This window comes from Myotis myotis, unplaced genomic scaffold, assembly GCF_014108235.1.
Source record: "Myotis myotis isolate mMyoMyo1 unplaced genomic scaffold, mMyoMyo1.p scaffold_m19_p_5, whole genome shotgun sequence".
Lineage (NCBI taxonomy): Eukaryota > Metazoa > Chordata > Mammalia > Chiroptera > Vespertilionidae > Myotis > Myotis myotis.
Genome location: NW_023416357.1, coordinates 38,670,411 through 38,687,962, shown reverse-complemented (window position 1 = coordinate 38,687,962; position 17,552 = coordinate 38,670,411). Strand labels below are relative to the sequence as shown.

The 17,552-nt window shown below is 50.0% G+C and overlaps 1 protein-coding gene across 2 annotated transcripts; it reads right to left on the bottom strand.

Annotated features, from left to right (window-relative positions):
* Nucleotides 1–4,270: 4,270 nt before the first annotated feature.
* TMEM171 (transmembrane protein 171) lies at nucleotides 4,271–14,908 on the bottom strand. 2 transcript variants are annotated; one of them, XM_036310242.1, is made up of 4 exons: nucleotides 13,994–14,908; nucleotides 10,799–11,503; nucleotides 6,859–7,000; nucleotides 4,271–4,546 (listed from the first exon to the last, which is right to left on the bottom strand). In XM_036310242.1, exons 2-4 carry the CDS (start codon nucleotides 11,433–11,435, stop codon nucleotides 4,351–4,353), a joined length of 975 nt encoding a protein of 324 aa, XP_036166135.1. In that variant the 5' UTR covers nucleotides 11,436–11,503; nucleotides 13,994–14,908; the 3' UTR covers nucleotides 4,271–4,350. The 2 variants fall into 2 exon arrangements, with proteins under 2 accessions (XP_036166135.1, XP_036166134.1); XM_036310241.1 differs by having other exon boundaries at nucleotides 4,271–4,549; nucleotides 13,994–14,906.
* Between the last annotated feature and the right edge of the window lie 2,644 nt (nucleotides 14,909–17,552).

Below are 17,552 nucleotides of genomic sequence, written 5' to 3'. Positions count from 1 at the left end.
ATAATATTCAAAAACGAGTAACACATGAGAAGACTCTCAACAATATCAGTCATTAGAGAAATTCAAATCAAAACCATGAGCTACCACTTTATACTAACTAGGATGGCTATAATATCATTTTAATTTAAAAAATAGAATACTATGGTAAGGGTGTGGAAGAATTGGAACTCTTATCCATTGCTGGTGGGAATATAAAAAGGTGCAATTTCTGTGGAAAGCAACTACTGTTCCTCAAAAATTCAGACTAAAGTTAGCATATGAGCTTTGGCCGGTGTGGCTTAGGTGGTTGGGCATTGTCCTGTGCACTAGGAGGTTGCCAGTTCGATTCCTGACCAGGGCATATGCCTGGAGTTGTGGGCTTGATCCCTGGTAGGGCGTGCAGGAGGCAGCTGATCAATATTTCCCTCTCACATTGATGTTTTTCTCTCTGTCTCTCCCTCTTCCTTCCTCTCTGCCTAAAAATCAATAAAAATCTTTTTTTTTTAAAGTTAGCATATGATCCAGAAATTCCATTTCTAGGTATATACCCCAAAGAATTGAAAACAGGTACTCCAACAAATACTTATACACGAATGTTCACAGCTGCATTACTCACAACAGCCAAAAGTCAAATACAACCCCAATGTCCATCAACGGATGAGTGAATAAACAAAACTGTGGCACATACATACAGTGGACTATTATTCAGCTCTAAAAGGAATAAAGCACTGATACATGTTACAACGTGGATAAATCTCACAAACATGTGCTAAATGAAAGAAGGCAGACAAAAGGTCACATAGGACATGACCCCACTTACATGAAATACCCAAAAAGGGTAAATCTATAGAAGCAGATAACAGATGGGTGGTTGCTGGTGGGCGGGGAGTGGTGGGAAGGAGGAAGAGAATGGGAGTGGCCGCTTAAAGGGAATGAGTTTTATTTTGGAGTGATAAAAATGTTTTGGAACCCGAGAGAGGTGGTGGCTGTACAACATGTGAATGTTCTGAATGCACTGAACTGTTCACTTTGAACCGGTTAATGTTATGGTGCAGGCATACCTTGTAGATACTTAGGTTCAGCCCCAGACTCCCGCACTAAAGGGAATATTGCAATAAAAGGAACCACACAAATTTGTTTCCCAACGCATATAAAAGTTCTGTTTACACAAAGTACTTTATTGCTAAAAAGGAAAAAAAAAATGCTAACCTTCATCTGAGCCTGTTGGAAAAATGGTGCCGGTAGAATTTCTCCTTGAAGGGTTACCACAACCTTCAATTTGTCAGAAAATGCAACATCTGCAAAGTGCAATAAAACGAGGTATGCCTGCATATGAATTTCACCTCGATTTTTGGAAATATTAAACCATAAGGAAAAAAGACGTAACAGCAGCCAGGTGGGTTTTCAGATGCTGCCATCCTTTGCCAGAACATTGGCAGGCAAAGGCCGCCTCTTCCTCTGACTGTATGAGTCACAGCAGCTCTGCTGCCTGTGATGTCAGTCCTGCCATTAACAGCCTCCCACTGGGAGACCCCTTTCTGTGCTGTGGCTTCAGTCCCCACTTTGCTGAGGACCGAAGAGACTCATGGAAATAGAATAGACTTCCTTAACCAGGAGGTCAAACCTACACCTGAGCATTTCTAAAAGCTTATTTAGGTTGATTAGCATGCAAAGGTAGAATACGTCATGTCAAACCCCAGCTCAGAGCCATGAAAGGGGCTTCTGATTGTATACGAAAACTCATAAATGTTTAAAACTAATCCTACCTAGAAGTCTCAGCTTAATCATTATAAACAAATAACAGCAGGAGGAAGTGGCGATAAACTACGCTCTGTTCTAATTTTAAAATGTGAATAATTAACCTTCCAGGAAAAAAGCGCAGAATTTTAAGAGCAGTTCAATCCAATAAATGTCCAATTTAGGACTAGATGGGCACTGCTGGGGCAGGCTGCTGGCCTGATTTATTGCGGCGGCGATTCCCATGAGAGCAGTCATTACTTCAGCTCAACTACTGGAGCAGTAAGGCCCTGAAGTTCTGCTTCCAGGCACCTCCATGCTGGATAATACTGATTTTAATGGGGATGTGGCATGTGTAAAGGCATAAAAAGTTCACATTTTTGCTACATCAAATTTTGTTACCCAAAATGCTAAGTTACTACAGATTTCATATTTTAAAAATCAGTTTCTCGCCCTACCTGGTTTGGCTCAGTGGATGGAGTGTTGGCCTGCTGACTGAAGGCTCCCGGGTTTGATTCCAGGCAGGGGCACATGCCCAAGTTTTGGGCTCAATCCCCAGCAGGGGGCGTGCAGGAGGCAGCCAATTGATGATGATTCTCATCATTGATGTTTCTATCTCTCTCTCCCTCTCCCTTCCTCTCTGAAATCAATATATATATTTAAATCAGTTTCTCCAAGGCAGAACTACTAATACTTAGAGATTATTTCTTAAGCTTTATGTAATCTAGAATTAAATACATGTTTTTATCATTGCACCCAACTATACAAAAGTTTGTGTTCAGCAGCAGCCTTACGAGAACAAAAGTCGGTCCAGACAGCTTGGCACCGGGCTGTGATAATACAGAAAGGCACATCCTGCCCGACCTCTCCAGGGACTCTTGCTCCCACAGTATCCTGAGAAATGTTTTTCTTAAAGTGTCACTTCACTGTAAGGAGGCGTCAGGATGTCGGCATACTGGTAACTGCCCAGTGTAAATTATTACCCTGATTACTGTCTTTCTAAATGAGGGAAAGAAAAAAAAGGAATAGAAAGAGGAGGCGGAAGGAGAGGAAGAGAAAGGGAAAGATAAGGAAGAAGAAATAACAACGAAATTAGGAGAGCAATCTGGTTTCTTGGCCCCAGAAGCAATTAACACTGGAGGCAGAATGGACAGAGCTGAGCATTAACACCCACTCTGGTTGGCCTTTGACTGCACAGGGTCCTGACGCGTGCGCCTGGCTTTCAGAAACCACCTAGCTGGGTTCAAGCCCCACCTCTCCATTTATAAGCATTGTGACCTTGGGTGAGTCAACTAGCTTCTCTGAGCCTTTTCTTCATCTAATAGGAATGATCCCACCAAGCACTTGGAATAGAGGCCTAAGTGAGAGAACCTGCTTACATGTCTGTGCCGGCTGGAGGCACTTTGCCTCTCCCGGGGTGTGACGCCCTAACAGCTTAACCTGTGTGAGTCACCCCAAGATGTGCTCTGTGGTATGCAAATTATTTTGAGCTGAAGGCAATCAAAACACTTCAAGAGAAACTTCTGCCCTTCTCTCTTTTTAACTGCCTAGATTACACGAACTTGAATTAGGGGCCTTGCCCATAATAAGAAATTATCAGAGATAATTTTATCTACCTACTAGGGGCCCAGTGCATCATGCACCTTGAAAGGAATTGTGGGCCTCAAGGCTGTGGTGGGCCCAGGGGCGGGTCTTGGTCCATCCTCCACGCCCCTGCCTGGCCCCTCCCGCTGCTGCCCCTGATCCCGTCAGCCGGCAGCCCCCCTCCCACCGCTGCTGCTCCCATGTGCTGATGGCGCTGGCCCCACTCACACCTGCTGATGGTGCAGAGCGATTGGGGCTAGCGCCAGCAGTGGGTGCAAGTGGGGACGGTGCCGTCAGTGGGTGTGAGAGGCCACTGCTCCCCTGATCACCCCTCAGGAGCAGGGGGAGGTGGAGAAGCCCTCAGGGGCGATCATGGCCGGCAGCCACTGCTCACACTCACTGATGGTGCCAAGTGATCGGGACTGGCGCCGGGAGCTGGCAGCAGGTTTGAGTGGGGCCAGCGCTAGCAGCAGGTGCAAGCACTGAGTGGGACCGTGGCATGCAGGAGCAAAGAATTTTCAGTAACCACTAGAGGCTCGCCCTGATGACAGCAACCAGCACCCTGCCTTGGTCTGGCACTCCCACTCACCTGCTCCAGCATCCCGCCATGGTCAACGCCCTCCATGTTCTGCACTCTGCTGCCTGCTGCCAACGCCTGCCATGTTCTGCGTGTGCCCCCTGGTGGTCAGCGCACAACATAGCAACCGTTTTTTTGGTTGTTCCACCATTCGGTCTTTTTGCATATTAGGGTTTTATATATATAGATAGGGCAGCGCAAATTACTAATTATTGAACATCTGCTCTTCTTCTCATCCTGCAATGACCTCTGAAGCCCCCAAAGTGCCTTACCCCATCCTAGCTCAGAATGTCACATGTGCCTCATTTTAACTTTCCGTCCCTGGCCCTATCATGTATGTGAAGGTTTGTCACTGCTGTTGACGCTGCACCAGGGAAATCAGAACATAGGCAATGCTATTGTACTTTTTATTAAAAAACAAATTAAATAAAATAGTGATCGGTTCTTTATAAAATTGAACCAGAGTCACTAGTTCATGGTGGGGAAGGCTGAGAAGAGGGAGACAAGGATGAGGCTGCAGCAGATTCTTTCTCTTCGTATCTGGGAGGCAATTCAGACGAGAGATGTGGCGTGTGGGAGGTCTCAGAGGACGAAGGAGTCCCCGAAATGGTGTAGATGGATACACGCTCTCTCTCAGGGGCTGTGCCTTGGCCCTCAGGAGCTGGGGTCCTGCTGAAAAGAGAGAGAGAACATGAAAGGGAGGAGAAGGTTCTTTTCAATGTGCAAGGACATAAGGAGTCATTTTTTCACATTCTATTCTATTATTTATAGACTAGAGGCCCAGTGCATGAAATTCCTGCATGGGTAGGGTCCCTAGGCCTGTCTGGCGATCAAGGCTGATCAGGGCCTTCTAGCTGCCAGCTGGGGCCTCCCTTCCCTGGCTGCTGGCTGCCGCCGGCTGGGGCCTTCCTTCATTCTGTGCCGCCCCCTGGTGGTCAGCACAGTTCATAGCAAGTGATCAAACTCCCAGTCTCCTGGTCGAACTCCCAAAGGGACACTTTGCATATCAGCCTTTTATATATATAGATATGTTTTCATTCCTTGCCCCTTACTTTCCTTAGAGCTGATGGTAACATTAGGACAGTCTCACTCCTGTTGTCATTTCCTTTGTCATTGAAAAGACCTGGAGCACAAATGTACAGGTGCCGTCCCCCAAAGAGAACACACACAGTTACTGTTCTCTGCTGCTGTGTCTTCTGAGGCAGCTAACGTAAGGTGGGCAGCAAACAGAAAATTAAATCACTGGGCCAAAAACGTGAAGGAGGCAGGAAGGCATAGTCATTAATGGAGTGGGCGTTAGCACCAGGCAGACCTCATCTGAATTTCCAGTCTGCTGCTTTCTAGCTGTGTGATGGCTACGCCTCGGGTCCTCGTATGCAAAACGGGGATAACTGTAGACCTCCTGAGACTGTGAGAATTATACGGGGTAATGCAAGAAAAGCCTGACTGGCACACAGAAATCATCACAGCAGCAGGAGTCGTTTTTTGTGTGTGTTTTTTTTTAAGTTAATAGACATTTACTTTGGGGCTTGGAGAAGTTCATCACTGGAGAAAAGAGTAGAAAAAGTCACTAACAGAATTCTACAAATGTCCAGACCCTAACCGCCCCTTCATCTGAGCAGGGCAGTTTCTACACTCGTCTCTGGTCAGCTCTCCAGCTCACCGCCCCGTCTGCGGCACAAGAACAAGTGCTTCAGAAGGTGAGTGACCAGCCCAGGCAGCACCCAGCCCCGCTGGCTCTCAGCGACTCTCGTGTCCTGCTTCCCACTGCTTTCAAAAATGCACGTCTCCATGTCTCAGAAGTCAGCTGTCACCGATCTGCTCGCCCACTCACCCTGCCCTGTAAAACCTTCTGGCAGCGAAGATTTCACCTCCTACATCCTGGTCACCCATTCAGAAGGTACCAGAGCCTTTGCCAGCCCTGCTCCTGCCTGGCATTTCCCAGGACTCCTTCCTGTAACGCCTGCCCCCTGGATCCTCAGCAGGTCATTAAGCCACTGCTCTCCTGCCTCAGCAACCTCTTCCAGTTCCACTCCTCTGTCCAGGCCTAGCCTCTCAGTCTACCTGCCCCTCTACCACAAGCCTGTGCACCATCTTCCCCCACTTACCCTGCGCTCAGTCCCACCTCCTCCTCTGCCAGGGACATCCACTGTCCCTGTCACTCCCATTACATGACAATCTGCTCCTCCTCACTGTCTTCTCCATCCTCCCCCATCCCCCCACTCACCGCACAGTCTGGCTCCTGGTACCTCAGCCTGTCCATGAGACTCAGCGCCCACCGGTCTGGCCACGGCCAGCCTTTCCCGTTGTGAACTGTGCTAACCAACAGCTCGGAGCCCATCGCTCTGACTCCAAAACCTTCAACTGCTTTGCTCTGCCTAAAGGAAAAGCCCTTTGATTTCTGCTCATCCCCATGTGCACGCCTCTTAATTTGTGGCACATGGAGGATGTTCTTTGTCTCTTCAGTTAACCTGAGAGGCTCTGAGGCCCAGGAAACAACCTAATATTAAAGGGAAAATGCAGCTTGGTCAGGTCAGGGTGCAGTGACTTTAGCCGGTCACTCAAGGACGTCCACCAGTTACTAACACCCTCTGTACCTCCTGGAGGTGCCCTGGGACCCCCACGCCTCCCTACAATCTAAAGCAGCAAGCAGGGGCCTCCCGAGCCCGGCTCAGTTTGGCGGACGGGTTGTTAAACATCGTGAGGGTCGCCCTGCTAGGAGCACAGAAAGATGGCTGGAGAAGGCTCCACATTAACCAGGCACAACCACTTTTATAATTGTTAACTTATGTGCTGCCCAAAGTTTCCTGAAAGGTACTGTTACCATTAGGCAATAATTCTGACATAACATCAGCAAGGAAAGATACACTCTGGTGTTTACTCCTCCTCTACTGCAGCCTTCCAGCTCATCTGGCCCAACATGAGGTACAGGCCTGCAACGATGAAGCTGCTTCTCCTGGAGTTCAAAGGCAAAGTCTTACCCGTAGTTAAAAATGCTGTAATATGAAGGCGGACTTTCATTTGGAAGCAAACTGTCTGCTCCAGGACTTCTGGTCACAGCAGAAGCTGAAGACTCAGGAAAGTAAGGAGGCGGAGGGGGCGGGAATATGATCACGGCATCACCTAAGGAGACACACAATGTTTTGTTGAAGATGGATAAGCAATAAGTGCAAACAAATTAGCAAGCGCAGAATAAACTGAGTACGGACTTGGCTCATCTATAGAAATAGTCACAACCCCTATGCCAACTACAGAATCAAAAAGTGGTTTGATCAAATTTAGAGACAGAAGGTAGAGGTTGCCAGGGGCTGGGGGCAGGGGGAGATGGAGTTAGTGTTTAATGGGTGCCAAGTTTCTGTTTGGGATGAGGAGAAACTTCTGGAAATTGAGAGTGGTGACAGTTGTACAACATTGTGAAATGTACTCAATGCCACCATACGCTTAAAAACGGTCAACATGGTAAAATTTATATTATATATGTTTTACCACAATTTTTAAAAAAATACTAGGCCTTTCTCATTGCAAGTCTGAGCTAAAGCATCTCAGTGAAGCATTTTCTAACCGTGTGCCTCCCTTGGGATGTGTACAGCTTTAAAGTTTTTCTTGTTTTTAACTTACAATTTGTTTTCTTTTCTTTTTGTTTTATTGATTTCAGAGAGGAAGGGAGTGGGGGAGAGAGAGAGAAACATCAATGATGAGAGAGAATCATCAATCGGCTGCCTCCTACACGCTCCCCACCTGGAATCAAGCCCAAAACCTAGGCATGTGCCTTGACTGGGAATCGAACCGTGACCTCCTGGCTCATAGGTCGACACTCAACCACTAAACCACACCAGCTGGGCTTAACTTACATTTTTAATTCATCAAAAGTTAGTGTTGGATCAAGTGCCTTGTTCCTCAAATGCAGTTTCACCTCTGAACAGATTAGCTACCCTACGTCCCATCTATTAGCTGTGGTTTATGCTCTTGTAGAGTCTTTACCTGCCAATATTTCACCAAGCTTCACAAAACAAAGTCAAACTTTGCAGCATTTCTAGCCAGGCACCTGTGTTTTGGGGAGGAGAACCGAGGGACCAGATGCAAGCTCTAAACTGCTTCCTCTCTGTGGAAGGAGCCGGGTTTGTGCTGGGCAGCAGATCTGATGCTTGCCTAGCTAAGGACAGGATTCTTTAGAGCTCCCAGGTCCCATTTGCCAGTTACCAACCCAGCATGGCCCTGACCAAGTTACTGAACCCCTCTAGGCCTCAGCTGCCACATCTGTCAATTGTAGGCCATCACTGAACCTGCCTCGGGGCAGCCATTAAAACAGTGCTGGGCAAAGAGCACACCCTCTCAGCTGTCCCACGCCCGCCCTCACAGCTGCTTTCTTCACACTCCGCCAGCATGTGGCACTTATTTGCATGTCTGGAGAAACACTCCCAACTGGCAGTCCTGGCCAATGGCTCCACTCTGCCCCTTGGGCGTGAACTCCGCCGCTCCTAGCTGTTGGAGCTTACCTTGCTAATCTAAATTGATAAAGCATAATGCTTGGCTTTTCATTTCTTCAGGGTAGGTCAGAGGAAGTAAGGTTAAGTGTTCGCTTTAATTACACATTGTAGGACATAGGACTTGGGAATAAGCCTCTAAAGCAGGCCACTCACCTATCAAACATCAAACACAAACAAGGAAATGTGCAAAGTCAACAGTTATCTCTGGGCTTGTCCATCTGCCAGTCAGCTCCCAGCCTCCCACACTCATAATCTGCTCTCAACAGGAAAAAAGTCGCCCCCAACCCCCCGGGGCTTCCCTGTCACTAGGCCCTGCAGGGCTTGGTGTCTTCCATGACTTGGCATCATACCCGTCAGGGAGGGCTGTCTCCCATACCTGCTGCGTGCCCAGGTCCAGCACTGAGTATGTTCACAGAGAGGACATCATTGGTTTATCTACCAGCGGGTGTAGGGGGAACAGCTGAATTCTGGGACTGAGCCAAGAACTGCCTCTTATCACCCCAGTTTCCCTCATAAGGCAGAACTGACCATTAGAGACAATGTCCAGAGTCTTATCAATTGTACTAAAAGTCTTGATTTCTAAAAATCTAAACCCCATGCCATAATATAAAGGAGAGAAAAACAAGGAGTTAGGGTGCCCGATTTTCACAGGCTTGATGGGACTTAAAGGGTTAAGTAGAAAAGATTTTAAGATTTTAAACTATGCAGTGCCGACAGCAGGACAGAACTGCCCAGGGGTTAGAGCCTTGCTACCCACTGCCCCCCACATTCCAGCCACCAGGACAGAGGCTGCCCCCAAACTCTCCTAGTAGCAAATCCAAAGGGCACACCTCAAAATGTCCCCCCAACTAAGTGAACACTGAGCATCCCATGAGGGTGTTCACATGGACCCCACTGTGCTCCCCGAAAGGACTGAGACCGTCTATATTGGGTGAGCCCTTTTGTCATGTGACAACTACCCAGAACACCAGGTGAAGACAAAACCAGCAGAAACAGAACTCCAGCCCGTGCCCTGGGGAAGGTGCGATGCCAGGGCCATAGTATATGAGTGCCCACCCGCCTGGGTTTGGATCCTGGCTCTGCCGCTTGCTACTTTGCCACCTTGAGCAAATTACTTAACATCCCTGGGTCTCCGTTTCTTCATCTCTAACATGGAGATACTAAGAGTACCTGCCTCAGTTGGTCCTTGGGGAAGTGAAGGAATTTCACACAATAGGCCCTTGAAGAACATTAAGATGTGTGTTTAGCACAGGAGTAAACTTGACATATGTATTAGCTGTTATTAATAGATAACTAATATTTGTGTTGTCACCATAGTATATAAATACACAATGAAATAAGCTGGGAGCATCAACCCTGGCTCAATGCAAGGATTGTCTGTAAGTCCATCTGCCCTTCCTCTCTGAGGCTGGTGCCCTGCAGGGCCCGCAGCCCAGGGACCGCCCAGTCTCTGCTGGGAGCACTGCTGGCTCTGTAGACAGCCCCGGACACAAGGAGCCTCTCACTCCATGGTTTCTGCTCTGCAATTCTCCTTGCCTAGCCTTTTAGAGGTCAAGGATGTGGCTTCAGAGCTTTCTAAAGGAGACTGGGGGGAAAAACCTCAGTACAGTAATTTGCAAAAACGAGTAGCAATAGGGTTTTTTCTTGGTTGTGTGAAGCTGAGGCCAAAGTTACTGACATTGTTCTTGGGGGGTGGGGGGGAAGGTGACTCTGGGAAATGGTAATCCATCTATTCAGCAGCACCCAAGGGACCCAAAAGGAATTACTAGGCATTCCATGGGGGAAAGGAGGGACAGGTGTTGCCACATCTCATCTTCATTTATGCCATTGCTTCCCAACTTTGCCCTAATCCTGAAGTTACAGAAAATAAAGAACAATGCAGAAAACAGGAGGCCCCTCAAAACATAGGAGACCGGTGGACTTGGGACAGACCCAGAATCCTGGAGAGTTAGTGCTGCAAGGAATCTTAGAAACGCTCACTTTATGGATATATAAACGGGATGCGAACTCATGTGTCCAGCAATGCGAAGTGCCACAGGTTTTAGTGTGAGAATAACAGGGGGAGGAGGGCCGCCTGGCCGGTCCCTAAGGTGAGAGAGGACTTGCAGGCTGTCCTTGAGATCCTTTCCACTTTCCTCTAAATTTGCTCTGTGACATTACTCAAGGTTACCACTTAATGTCCCAAAGCATTTGCTAAATAATATGGAATTACTGGGGCAAATGATGTATACAAGGACTTCTATGGGGCCTACCATACCAGCAGCACTGTGTGTGTGTGTGTATGTGTGTGTGTGTGTGTGTGTGTGTGTGTGTGAGAGAGAGAGAGAGAGAGAGAGAGAGAGAGAGAGAGAGAGAGAGGTCCTAGGCCAGGCCCAGGGAAGCCTTGATGAACAGCCACTGTGATGTGAGCACGCACAGGAATGAAGCCACGCACCTACAGTGACCTGCACAGGCTCCGTGTTCTGGGTCTGTCTCTCTTCGCTTTCAGAGGCATTCTGGCCCTCGTTCAAGTTGTTTCTCTTCTTAACATGGGCGACCACGAAGAAACACAGTCCCATGAGCACAATCAAGGGTCCCATGATCTGCAGGGACAGGAATCCACAGATCTGGGGCTCCTCGTCGGCAGTGTCTGTCTCATTCAGTGGTTCCTGCTCCCAGTCTGAGCCACAGCCAGGGACCCAAATGCCCAATATGCTGATGAGCATGCCGCTGGTCAAGAACAGAAATCCAAAGATGAGGCACTGGGCAAACTGGCGGCTCTCTCCGCAGATGAAGGGCCGGTCGGGGTCCGCCCGGTTGCCCCGACGGCGCCCCTGCCGGAACTGAAGGAGTGCCCGGGAGCGGGCCAGGATCACGGCCCCGAGCCCAACTGCGGCACACGCGGGCCCAGCGACCTTCAGCACCAGGCTGCAGTCTGGGTGGGGTTTGTATTGGCATGCCTGGAACCCAAAGATGGAGAGCAGGACCCCCACAAACAGCAGGATGGCACCAAAGACGAAAAGGAAGAAGATGAGCATGCTGACATGCCTGTCTCGCTGGACCCCATCTGGTTCAGCTGCTGCAGGAGACATGGCCAGAAGGGGCCCCTCCCCGGAGAGGGGTGGGCAGTGTTACCTTCCCTCCAGTGGCTTCAACAGCCCTGCAAACAGAACCACACACCGAATTAAAGCGGGCACAGGTGTCCCTCACCCCCCCTGTTCTTTTGCTGGCCATTTCAGAAGTCACACCAAGATGAACTCATGGGGAATAGAACTTCACCCCACTGCTACACTGGTGTAGAACAATGAGTTGGTTTATGAGTCAGAAGGACGGGCATTGAGAAACTCCTGAATATTTAATTTTATGAAGATATTCAAGAAGAAGAAATGCAATTACCATGCACCTAAGAGTATCTTTTTTAAAAACAAACAAACAAACAAGCAAAAACTCCTTATGGGGATGTACAGCATAGGGAATATAGTCAATAATATTATAATAACCATGCATGATGTAAGGGGGGTACTAGACTTATCAGGGCTCACTTCATAAGCTATTTAAATGTCTATGCTGTGCATTGAAACTAATATAATATTGAATATCAACTGTAATTAAATTTTTTTTAATTTTAATAAAATTCTTTAAAACCCCTTTATAGCAAAAGTAACTGGGTGTGGCTTTTCCTGTTCTGAGTCTTACAAACTCACTCACCCAGGCAAACAAACAATGGTGAGTGAGGGAAGAACCACAGGGATTATTGTTGATTTACAGACATCCCACATTTCATCACAGCTGCTCTGAGCATTTCCACGCCGGTAAATTTTGGTTCGGTCACTAACTTTCCATTTCCTGTTTTAGACCCGCAGCAACTTTCCATTCCGTGCTTCATGCTAAGGCTGCATCTCCAGGACAGCCAAGTTCAGCAGTGTCAATGGACTGGGAAGGCAGTGCAGGAACGCAGCGAGTTTGGTGGGTATTAAGTTAATTCTGTCAAAATGTGATGCTTGAGTTCTCACTCAGGGGCTTCCTGGGCCTGAAATCTGGTGGCCTGGCTGCGTGGGCCTGGGATGAACCCAGGGAGCGTGGCACAGCCGGGGGCCGGGGTGGAGCCCTGTCTCACAGGTGGCCGGGCAGCCTCTCGCTCACCCTCCTTCATGGTGCCACCCACTTCCACAAAGAGGTTTAGGCTGTTAAAAATAAGCAGCTGATAAAATCACCAGTTAAACAGCAATAGAGCCTGACTTGGAAAGAAGAGTACAAGTGAGTCAAGTGGGAAAGCACTTTCCCCAAGATCACCCCAGCCCTGCGCTTCAAGGGTAGCGTATTGAGTATCCGGAGCGGTGGCTGAAGAGTGGGCTGGTTTACGCAGGCTGACTGCTATCCAGTTATCTTGTTTGCTCTAGGGAACGGGATATTCAAGCCCGGGCGCTGGGAAGGGCAATCCGAGGGTGAAGACTGTCCTCACTGCTCAGGGGAAGAAAACCTTTTCAGATAGCTGTGCCACCTGCATCCGTGGTCACACGGAGGAGCTCAAGCCCGCGGCTCTGAAGCCAAGGCCATCTTGACAATCACGACCAAGTGGGGTCAGGTCAGGTAAAGAAAGCAAACGGACTGTCTTCCACGAGGAAGTAATTTTCCAGGAAAAACATGATAGAATCAAAAGGAAGCTGAAGGAAGAAGGCGATCTATGTTTTCATTGTTAGACTTGGAAGAACTATTTATGACGATGCAGTTAAGCTGAGACAAAGACTTAAAGTATTGCCATATTTTTTTTTTTTAATTTCTGAATCATGTAATCCCTTTTGCTGGTCCCAGAGATGAGGGTGCATCTCTGCAACAAAGTCCTATCAGGAATTCACTGTATTCCTGACACCTTCAAATTTGGAGTGAGTGACAAGCTTCAGCCATATAGCAGTGGTTCTCAACCTTCCTAATGCTGCGACCCTTTAATACAGTTCCTCATGTTGTGGTGACCCCCAATTTCATTGTTACAAATTGAACATAATTAAAGCATAGTGATTAATCACAAAAACAATATGTAATTATATATGTGTTTTCCGATGGTCTTAGGCGACCCCTGTGAAAGGGTCATTCGACCCCCTGAGGGGTCGCGACCCACAGGTTGAGAACCGCTGGGACTCTACAGGCAAATTCCCAAACACCAGTGAAGAAAACAGAAGCCCCAAGTGGACTTGTACCCTCTTCCCAGGGCCTAGTGGATCAAGGGCCTGCATCGGTGCTCATCCCTGATGCAGAACAGTGTGTGGGTAGTGGGCCAGTCAGTCTGTCCATTCTCTCTCGCACATGAACCCTCGACCGGACACATAGACGAATAGAAAATTAAGCCTTTTCTAAACACCAGCCTACCCCTAATTTCCCACCGCCAAATTCGCCTCCCTCACACTGTCCGTTCCAAAGGACATTTCCAGATCAGCAGCACCTAACTACATCCAACGCTCCGGTGTGTTTGGGGATCCAGGCAGGAGAGGCCAGTGTCTTTTACGGGAAAAGCTCCGTGGATTTTAAGGAGCCTCAGTGCAGGTCTCCCCGGGAAAGGTTAGTGCGGGATCCTCGGCGCTGGCGCCGCTCTGCGCACCCAGCCTCGGCGCAAACCCTGGGGCGCGAGAGGCGCGGCCGGGCCGGAGCCGCTTACCTGCGACTTGGTCCTGCGGGCGCGCTGCCTGCCCCGGGGCGCTGCTCGGAGCCCGGCTCTGCCTCGGGTGGGCGCTCGGCGGAGCCGCACCGCACACTCCCACCTGCGGGTCCAGGCGCGGAGGGCGGGCCGCCACTGTATTTACTGGAGGAGGCGGTGCCAGGAGGCGCGGCGGCCGGGCGGCGGGCAGGGCAGGGCGGACTGGCGGGAGCTGGCTGCCACCGGGTGCTCCCTCCGGGGCGGAAGGCGCCCAAGCCTGGGAATGCAGAGCGAGGGTCCGCCAGCCCTGGCCGCTCCCGCGCCCGTGACCGTGGGCACGAGGGATCCGAGAAAAACCCCTCGGGGAGTCGGGGCGGCGAGTGGAGGGTCTCCTCCTGGCAGGCCGAGCGGCGCTGCGCCAGCCGAGATCCCGCAGCGGGAAGGGAGCGCGTTTCCTTCGGGGCTGGGTTCCAGGGTTCGGGGAGGAGGCGTGAGAAAGGGAAGCGTCTTCCCCCACCCGCGTGGGCGCCGCGTGGGGTCCCCGCCTTCCCGCCGCTGCGCCCTCCACCACCGCGCGGCTTGGGGAGGGTCCGCCCAGTGTCCTGCCGTTCGGCAAGCTTTGCCTTTGGGTCAGGGGAGCAAGTCCTCGCTGAGACCTCCCCGACGAACAGACTATGGAGGTGCCAGCTCACAGAGACGCGCGCGCCATTAGAAGGTGAGGCCGGGGTCCTCCTGCCCGAGGCGGTCAGACGTGAGGTCCTCGCTCCCAGCCTGGAGCGGGCCCCTGGCGGTCTCCGTGCCCTTCCTCTCCCAGGTGTGCTCACAGCCCGCCTGGGCCCCAGAGCCCCCTTCCCAGTTCCCAATCGCTAATGACCTGCTGGAATTAAACTGGTAACTTTCCCTGCCCTTGAACCAGAAGTTTCAGGATGGGTTTGCTAATCCCCATGCTATTTGTAACCTGCCCCGTGCCACGTGACTCGGATTCAGCGGTGCCAGTTTCCACCCCAGAGGTCAGGGCGCTGGGGAAGGTGAGTAAAGGGCTCAGCCCAGGCTCCAGGAGCCCTTGGGGACTTCCCCATCCTGCCCCCGCTTCTCCCCAGCTCCCCGTCCACTTGGCCCGACACCCAGTCACAGGTTCGCACCAGTTGCATTAACCTTTTGAAAGTACAAACACCTAGCAGACCTAACATAGCAAGTTGTACCCAGTAGTTCTCACTGAGGGTCAAGAATGTTACAGAGGTGAGGAGAGTCTCCAGGAAGGGGTCAGAGGGAGGCAAAGAGGGACGCTGTTAGCTGGGCTCTGAGGCCTGGATCTCTGGGTGGTAAGAGGAGGCTTTCCCAGGGAGGCATCCGGACAAGTGACAGCGTTGCAATGTGCTGGGGGCACTTGCCTCAGGGGCCAACGGGGGCCTTTCCCACAGCTATGTGCTCTGGCCTCTGCAGATCTCTGCCCTGAGGGAAGAACGTTGGCTATGACTAGTGAAGGATCCTAACCTCCTGACCCAGTGCACCTGCCAGGTTCCGTGTTCCCCGCTTTACCTGCAGCCTGTGGCTCGTTACAGGCCTCAGAGAAGGTTGGAGCCCGAAGGCAGCAGGTGAACTAAAACAGCCATTTTTCATCCGAGAAAACTGAGACCTAAAGACATAAAGTTAGTCCACAGCTGGTTAATGTGAGCCCCGTGGACTGAGCCTTCATTGGTTCCTCTGTCACCCATTGTACACCTGTCACCCAGAGGACACACAATGCCACAAACTCAAAAAAGGGCTTTTTATCACGTGACTTTTCGATCATTGTAACAATACAGATACTGTAGCCCAAGGACATTGCAGCAATCTGCGTGGAGGGTGGAGATAACTCTGGTCAAAGTGTCAGGATATCCCCGCTTCGGGAAGGGCCTCAAAGTACACCTGGCTAGCCAGCAGGCAACCAGCCACGGTGACTGCACAGCAGCTGCAGCCCTGGCCTGTCCCTCACGCGGGCCTGCTAACCACTCCTGGTACCAGAGACTTTCTAGCTCTTCCTTCCTTATTTTTCCCCTCTCCCTCATTTAAAACTCAGTTTCTAGTGGAGTTGTGTGCGGACCTGCAAGGGACCTGTTGATACAGCTGCCCCTCTGGTGCCACATGACTGCGGGCTGGCCACACATGACAGACTTGAATGTACTGGCATCAAGGACAATCAGATTAGCTTCCACCTGGAGTATCTGCGGCTTGGAGTGCTTGTGTCTTTTGGAGCCCGCTTGACTAAATTAAATTCTGTGGAATCCAGTCATGGGTCAAGTAGGAAAGACAGACCCACCAGCCTTTGAGGTGCTTGTCTTGGGAGCAGACCTATTCTTAGGAAAGAGAAGGCATGACCCTGTCACTACCTAACACCAAGAGGCCTTTTCCTGCCTGGGTGGTTGTGAACAAAAGATAAGCCCAGACAAAATCCTTCGAAAAGTAGCCTCAGCACACGCTTTTAAAAATGGGTGAACCTTGAATTCCGGAAGTAAAGACAGAGAGTTAAACCAAGGCAAGCATTCATTTATTCACTCAGCAAGTATTTGAGTGCTGACCATGTGCCAATAAACAAAACAGAAAGAATCCTTTGCCCACGTGGAACCTATCATTTAAGAAGGAGAAAGGCAATAAAAGAAACACGTAAGTTACACAAAGTATTAGAAAGCCCAGAGGGCAGCTGGGAGATTTCAGCAGCAATAGGGTGGGTGGTTAAGGAAGGCAGCTCCCAGAAGGTGACATTGCAGCCAAACTTGAAGGGAATGAGGAAGCAAGCATATTGATAAACCATTATTGCATAACAAATAACCACCGAATTTAGAAGCTTAAAACAACTATGATTTATTCTCTCGGTTCCTGAGGGTCAGAATCTGTGACTATGAATCAAGACAGGGAGGACTGAGGGCAGGCCAAGTTGGAGGAGGAGGTTTCGGAGTTCAGTTTGGGGCATGCACTAGTAGCTGGGTGGTTCTGGCTCGGGGTCTCTCAGTCAAGCAGTTGGCTAGGGCACATCTACACACCCAACTGCTGGCTCCAAGGTGGCTCACTCCTTGGCTGTGGGTAGAGGCCTCAGTTTCTCACCATGTGGACCTGCCCACAGAGCAGCCTGAATGTCCTCAGGACATGGCAGCCGGCTTCCCCTGGAGTGAGTGAACCAAGAGAAAGCAAATGAGGTGGACACGGCAGAGCCTCTTGTGACGTAGTCTCTGAAGCCTCACGCCACCACTGCTACTATATTCTATTCCCGGGAACTGAGTCACTAAGGCAAGGGATTAGGCTCCACCTCTTGAGGGGGAGAGGGGAGTATCAAAGAATTTGATATATTTTAAAACTATGAATTTGAACCTATTTTAAAACTATTACAGAGAAATACAATGACATTGGTGGGAAGAAGGAAAGAGCCCTGCCAGAGAGGAAACAGCAAATGCAAAGGCCCTGGGGCAGGAACAGGTTGTATTCAAAGAAGAACAAGAGGCCAGGTGCATGGGGCAGGTGAGCAAAGGGAGGCGAGTAGGAAAGGGGATCAGGGAGAGAAAGTGTGTGTGTGGCCACATGCACCAGACTGAATGGGGCTTTGTCG